Below are 7,301 nucleotides of genomic sequence, written 5' to 3'. Positions count from 1 at the left end.
AAATTATTTAAGGAAAACTCATAATATTATTAAGGTAAGTCAGAAATAACAGCAATCAAACAGGTCTGGGAACAACTAAGGCAAGTAGCCATAGACAGAATCAGTAAGAGAAGAGAAATACGAAACCCTAATTTTACGGATAAGTAAAGTTAATCAGAATAATCAAAGGAAAATCAAAATGATACGCACATAGACAGATATAGGAAACATTGAAGAAAAATGTTAATCAAAAAATAAGAACCCTTAACAGATCTGAGCCCTAATTTAGGGTCAATTATTTAGGCAAAATAGTATCACAAAAATAGAAGGCAGATATACTGGAAGGTTAAGATACTCAACCAAAACAGATCTTAGTAAGATCTGAGCACTAATTTTAGGGCAAATAAATTAGGTAAAACTTTTAACGGAAAAACACAAAGAAGTAGACATGCAAGAACATAAAGGAGTTTTTTAAACAAAAAAAAAAATAAGAAAAGTATAAACAGATCTTTAAAAGATCTAAAACCCTAACATTTAGGGTAAATAAGAATAGGGAAAAAATCTCAAAGATTCGTACATAGAGAGGAAAAATGAACACAGATGAGAAAAAGGGGAAGGTTCAAACCAGATTTGGTCCGAAAATAGAGAGATCAGCTTGTCATGCTGGGCAAGCTACTAGGTTATACCATAATCGAGTAGCCAGTAGTAGGAGATAGTCAATAAGGTAAGGGAATCATTGATGGATTTCATCTCGGGGTTCGAATCGAAAGGGAAATTGGGTTACGACGCTAGGGTTTCAGAAGAGGAAAATGAGAGAGCGTTCAGGGGCGGCGGTGTTTAGGGAATGAGGGATTAGGGTAGAGAGGAAGGATATAAGGGAAGGGGGCATTTAGTTGTGGGTCGTTGATCAATTTTGATCAACGGTCAGGATTTAGGCAGATTGGGATTGGGTTTAATGAATGGGTATGGGTAATTGGGTTATTTGATTTGGGATGGTGGACTGGGTTAGGCATTTTAGGTGTTGGGCTGGGTAATTTGGGCTAGTTTAGGTAGCCTAGGTCCGAAAAATAGGAATTTAGGACTATTAGTTAAATATCCATTTTAATTAATAAAATAATTCATAAAATGATAAATAAAATAGTTAAAATATTATTTGTGCATAAAATGGTTAATAATAATTATTTAATACTATAAAAAAGTTAGTTTTTTGCATAAATAAAGTAATCATAAGTATATAAGGGCTATTATTGCAAAATATGCAATTTTAGCCTAAAGATGCAAATATAATTATAATAAATGAATCAAAAATATTTGAGGCTTAATATGTATATAAATGATGAAGTTAGATGATAAAATCATCATAAAAATGATTTGTGATGCGATTAATGATTATTTATACAATAAAATATGGGAATAGATTGATTAAATTTTTAAAAAAAATTATGAAAAAATTAGAAAAAATACTTGATGATGCTCATGCACTATTTTGAAAGTATATATGCATATTTGAAATATATGAGGAAAAAATTGGATATCAACACTAATGACACATGGCAAACTCTCTACTAGCAAACACCTTCATTCCAGAGGGTAATCGGGAACAACATGGGGGGGGGGGATTGGGTAATCGATTCATGGAAAAGATAAGTTATACTAACACACTACATTGTGAACTAACAGCTTTTATGCAGGGCTGAAGATGGCAATACAAATAACCTCCTTTCCTTGGAGGTTAATTTAGACATAACTCAGGTAATACATTGTATCAATAAAGGCAAACCTGATTTATGATGCTATGGTATGTGAATGCAAGTCACTCCTAGTAGCACTGGGTCATCCACCAATAAGCCATGTCTACAGAGAAGTAAATAGAGTCGTAGACAAGCTAGCAAAGGAAGCAGGGAAGTGGACAGAAGTGTGTAGAAAAATTTGGTAGTTCCTTCGGTGTTTGTCAATGAAACACTATAGCAGACATCCTAAGAACTATTTTTGAAAGGAAAACAATGGTTTGTAATATTCCTAATGTACCAATAGACTACTTTCTGTTTGTGGACGCGAACAACGCATCCCAAAATATAACTATAACATACACTAATTAGTTAACCTTATATATTATATCATGTTTGACCCAAAAAAAAAGAATTAAAAGAAAATTTAGGTAGAAAATAACATTGGGAAAAGTCAGGTGCGTTTGGCTTATTTTAGACAACACTATTTTTTTCGTTTGTACTCCCACTTCCTCTAGTTGAGGTGGTTGGTTCCAAACTAGGGGTGACAAAACTAACCCAAACTCATTTGACTCGTCCAACCCGCTCAAGTTTTAATGGGTTTGGGCTAGAAGGACTTTGAAAATGGGTTGTTTTGGGCTAGCCCAAGTTAACCAACAAAATTCATCAGCCCAAATGCACTCGTGATGATTCCCAACCTTGACCCATGAAAATGCTCAATCTTAGAGTTCTATCTTGACCCATGTTCTGAAAAATATTTTTCTAATTTTTTCATATTTAGTTAGTTTAAATTTTTGAAAAATATTTTTTTTTTGTAAACTCATTTTTCTCCAATTAGAGTAAAATATTTTCCCTATTAAGAGAAGGAAAAATATTTTCCAAAACTTTTTTCAACCTTCCCTATCTCCACCAGCTCCCACCACCCAACCCACCCCTCTACCACCCCACCCACCTCCCCTACTCCTACCCCTACCCCCCAACCCCTACCTCTATCCTTACCCCCAATCCTCACCTCCCCACTCTCACACACCCATCGCCCCTACCCCGACTCCCCCACCCCTAAATATCTCAAAATATTATTTAGAGTACCTTCTTTCCATGATGTAGAAAATGTATTTTCTTCCATTTCAACAAAATAGGTACTTTCTTTTTATGACATAAAAAAAATATTTTCTTTCACTTCAATAAAATGACTACTTTCTTTTCATGGCGTCGAATGATTTATTTAACTAACTGTTATTGACAAAAATAATCATCAAACATGAAACAAATCTAAAAATAAAAAAGAAATACATTATCAACAAAAAAACAACAAATAAAATTTATATCAATAAAATAAAGGACGGGTACTGAGCTATTTTTATCACGATAAAATAAAAGAAAGTACTCATTTTATTGAAATGAATGAAAATACGTTTCTATAACATGAAAAGAAAATCTTCTTTTTGTTGAAATAAAAGAAAATATTTTTCCTACAACAGAAAAAAAAAGTACTCATTTTGTGGAAAGAAAATACTTTTTCTACATCATGAAAAGAAAGTACTCTTTTTGTTGAAACAAAAAAAAATATTTTTTGTATAACATGAAAAGAAAGTACTCATTTTGTGAAAAAGAAAATATTTTTTCTATATCATGAAAAGAAAGTATTTATTTTATTGCAATGAAAGAAAATACTTTTTCTATATAAAAAAAAGAAAGAAAATATTCATTTTGGTGAAATGAAAAAGGAAATACGCTATCTACAATATTAAAAGAAAATACTCTAAATAATATTTCTATGTAGGGTGGGAGTGGGGGTGGGGGTTGGGATGGTGGGAGATGGGTTAAGGTGGGTGGGTGGGAAGTTTTAATTTTACCATTTTTTATTATTCTAATCTTTGTTAGTATTATAAGATGAAGAATTATCAAATAAAGTTCTAAATCTAAATTGAAGAAAAAAATCATTAGGCATGAATTGTCATTTATTCCAAAACATAAGATAATTTTTATATATGCTTGTTTAAAAGTTGATAATATTGCAAAGTTTTGGGTCATCTTGGGCGAGTTGAGTTACAACCCTTTGTTTAGCTCATCTTGACCCAGCTCACTTAACCCAAGTGAACTTTGGGCAGGGTTGGGTAATGACTCATTAAATGAGTCAGTCCATCTTGATCCAGCCTATTTTAACCCAAGTGAACTTTGGGCGGGGTTGAATAATGACTCATTTAATGAGTCAACCCACTAGTCCAAATAGCCCATTTCCCACCCCTATCATAACCAAATTTATACAGTCTATTGGCTTTTAACTTACTATTCAAAGCTTTAGCGACTAACTATAGATGAGCTTAAAAATCAAGTTGCCAGTGTTGCTTATGGTGAACAGTAAATAAGCTCATAAAACTTTACAATGAAACAGGAAAATCGGAAAGCTTTCTTCAGTCACCTCCCCATCTCTGTTTACTTCACAAAGTTTAACATTCCACCCCGACAAAAAAAAATTGCTTGGGAAGGAATTTTGCTTAAACTCCATTTGTATGAGCTTTGTGATAAAAAAATGAATCTTGGGCCTAAAAACGAGAATTGGGACTCATGCTTTGATACCATATTAAAGAAATGAACTTTGCGTCTAACTCTAGCTCATGAGTTGAGGATTGCCCAAACCATATTAAGGAGACCAAAGGGATCTTTACACAAGCAGCTAGCCAATCATATTATGTAACGGAATACATGAGGATTCATATCAGTGTTCCCAACAAGTTTGGCATTGAGGATTAATTGATTTAATGATTGAAAAATCTTTGTTTTGGACAAGCTGCTAGTACCACATACAAACAATTAGAACGAAAATTTCAAACCAATATGTACAACCTTCAATACACACCAGATTTCCACTGTTTGCTTTAAACCAATATTTACATTATTCCATAATTTGTATTAACACACTTCCTTTACCTTTTTTTTGGTTCATTTGAATAGAAAAAGAAACAATAAAAATTTAAAGCTAGGAAGCTAGGACAGAAGCAATTTCACAAGGAACAAAACCACTATGAATAACAACATCAACAACAACAATGAAGTTAAAAACACTCAACTGGATTCTCATTCACAGCTTCACAATCCTTCTTGTTTCTTTGAAGAGGCTTATCTGGCAGACAGTTCCGACGATCATCGGATACAATGCCCTTTGATGTCAAATTGCTACAAATGCCTTGCTCCTCACAGAAATAGTTATAAGAGAATGTGAAGTTTGACAGATTAGGCAAAGCACATATTCCTTCTTGCACAATTCCACTCATCATATTATGTGCTAAATTTAGCATCTCCAAATGAGCTAACCCTGCTATAGTATAAGGAATTGGCCCTACTAACTTGTTATTGCTCACATCTAGAACTCTTAACTTGTACAAGAATCCAACTTCAGGAGGCAAACACCCTGTTAAACTAGTATTAATTAGGAGTAATTCTTCTAATGTGTTTGCAAAGTTGGCTATGCTAGGTGGAAGTTGACCTCCAAAGAAGTTATTCGCGAAAACAATAACAGAAGCTGAACTTGAGCCTAAATTTGATGGGATTATAGACGTGAGACGATTGTTGTTAAAGAAAATGGCATCAAGATTCTTGCTAAAGAGTTGAGAAGGCAATGGCCCTTCGAATTCATTGTAACGAAGATCAAGATACTTTAACGAAGGAAGAGAGAGGACGACGTCAGGGAAAGGACCTACAAACCTGTTGTTACTAAGATCAAGCTCATATAAGAGAGTTAGATTGGATAAAGTAAGCGGAAGGATTCCACAAAAACGATTACTGTTTAGGTGAAGCAATGCTAAGTCATTGAGAAGGCCGAGTTCATCAGGCAAGAAACCGGCTATATCAGCATGGTTTAAATCAATGCCAGCAACAACTTGGATTTTTGTGTCATTAGGGAGTTTTGAGCAGTAAACTCCTGTGTAATTGCAAACTGAAGGACCTATCCAATTGGTAGTTAAATTGTTAGGATCAGAGTAAATCACGCGCTTCCAAGCCTGTAGAGCAATGTAGGCTTGATGGAGCCGTGGATTTGCTATAGCGTTAATGGAGGAAGAATGGCCACGACGATTATGGTGCAGGGCGGTTTTGTGACCATTTTTGGCTGTTAAGTTGTTGAACAAGGATGTAAGACTTAGTATCAAGATAATAAAGGTGGTGGTGGTGGTGGTGGTAATGGGATTGGAAAATGAAGCCATTTTTGTTAATTAGTCTCTGCAATGCAAGCAATTATACGCATGTCTTGGTTTTTATAGGGTGAATTCTTTTTATTTGGAAAGAGTTTTTAGTCCTCTAGTTAATCATGTAGCTTCTGAACAATTTAAGTGATAATCCTCTAACCATTTGACCTCTAAAAATTTACATTCTGCAACAACCTTCTACGGCGACACTTAACTGTCAAAAATAATGACAACACAATTATATCTAAGTTATGTTTTCATGCCTTTCTATGATGGTTTATGTGAAATTACTCAAAATTCTAGACTCTGTAAACCTTAAATGAATGTAGATAGTTAATTTTTCTTGAGAATAAGACACATAAGTAAAACAGAGGTAGAAGAAGATGTGCATGAGATGGACCTCTCTCCTTACAGGTAGCTTTCTCAGTTGTTTGAAGTGGGATTTGAGAGATACAAAATGGATGAAGGGGGCTGGATTTTGACTTCAATTTGAAGGGATAAGCTTTGTTTCATAACAAAGTCTTGAGGTGATCAAAGTTGTACTAGGAATAGCTTTATGTGATGGTTTGGTCAAAAACCAATTGAAGCATGACCATTAAGGGATGTTACATAAGCATACTTGGTTTGCACCACTTGATACAAGGAGTTTTGAGTTTAGTATACTCCCAAACTCACTGACTTAAAATTCTAAATCCATATTTAAGTATGAATAAAACAAACATGGTTTCTTTTACAACATCTTGAGCACTGCATCTCTGCCTAATCTGACTATATGCTCCCAGCCTTCGAGCATCTCCGAGGACAATCAAGATCGCATCAAGCTGGACGTATTCATGATTTTTTGTAAGAGGTGTCGAAATTAACAGAAGAAGGGGAACAAGGGTGGAGCTGGCTTTGCAGTTGTGGGTTAGACCGAACCCAGTAGCTTTGGTCCAAATATTATATTTGTCTTTAAAAAAATTCCATTGAATTATATACAGATTGCTAATTTAGAACATAGTAGCTCGAAAAGATTAGAATCCGAACCCATAAGCAGCAAAAATTGACTCCGCCTTTGATATGGGAATAATAACTTTAATTATCATACATCTAAACAAGAAATGGCCTTAGTATATTGATTTTATTGAGTCCATTTTTTCCTACTTATCTATTTTCTCACAATAGTAAAAAATTCGGCGAAGCCGTCACCATCTCGTTAACCGTGCATCCGCCCTTGCCATCAAGGTCCTATTCCAAAGGAAGAATTTCATATTTGTACGTATGGTCATACGAAATTGCATCACGCAGGTAGGTCTATTTCGTCAAAACTTATCTTATCAAGGATTACTACATTTGGGGTGTGTTTGGTAGGAAGGAAAACATAAAAATATTTTCCAATTTTTTCATGTTTGGTCGGCTTAAATGATTTAGA

At 34.3% G+C, this 7,301-nt stretch overlaps 1 protein-coding gene across 1 annotated transcript; it reads right to left on the bottom strand.

Annotated features, from left to right (window-relative positions):
- Positions 1 to 4,547: 4,547 nt before the first annotated feature.
- LOC104230377 (leucine-rich repeat extensin-like protein 4) lies at positions 4,548 to 5,968 on the bottom strand. The gene has a single exon (XM_009783163.2). It carries the CDS (start codon positions 5,906 to 5,908, stop codon positions 4,763 to 4,765), a length of 1,146 nt encoding a protein of 381 aa, XP_009781465.1. The 5' UTR covers positions 5,909 to 5,968; the 3' UTR covers positions 4,548 to 4,762.
- Positions 5,969 to 7,301: the final 1,333 nt, after the last annotated feature.

Source organism: Nicotiana sylvestris, chromosome 6 (assembly GCF_000393655.2).
Source record: "Nicotiana sylvestris chromosome 6, ASM39365v2, whole genome shotgun sequence".
NCBI lineage: Eukaryota > Viridiplantae > Streptophyta > Magnoliopsida > Solanales > Solanaceae > Nicotiana > Nicotiana sylvestris.
This window is presented reverse-complemented; position numbering and strand designations above follow the sequence as displayed.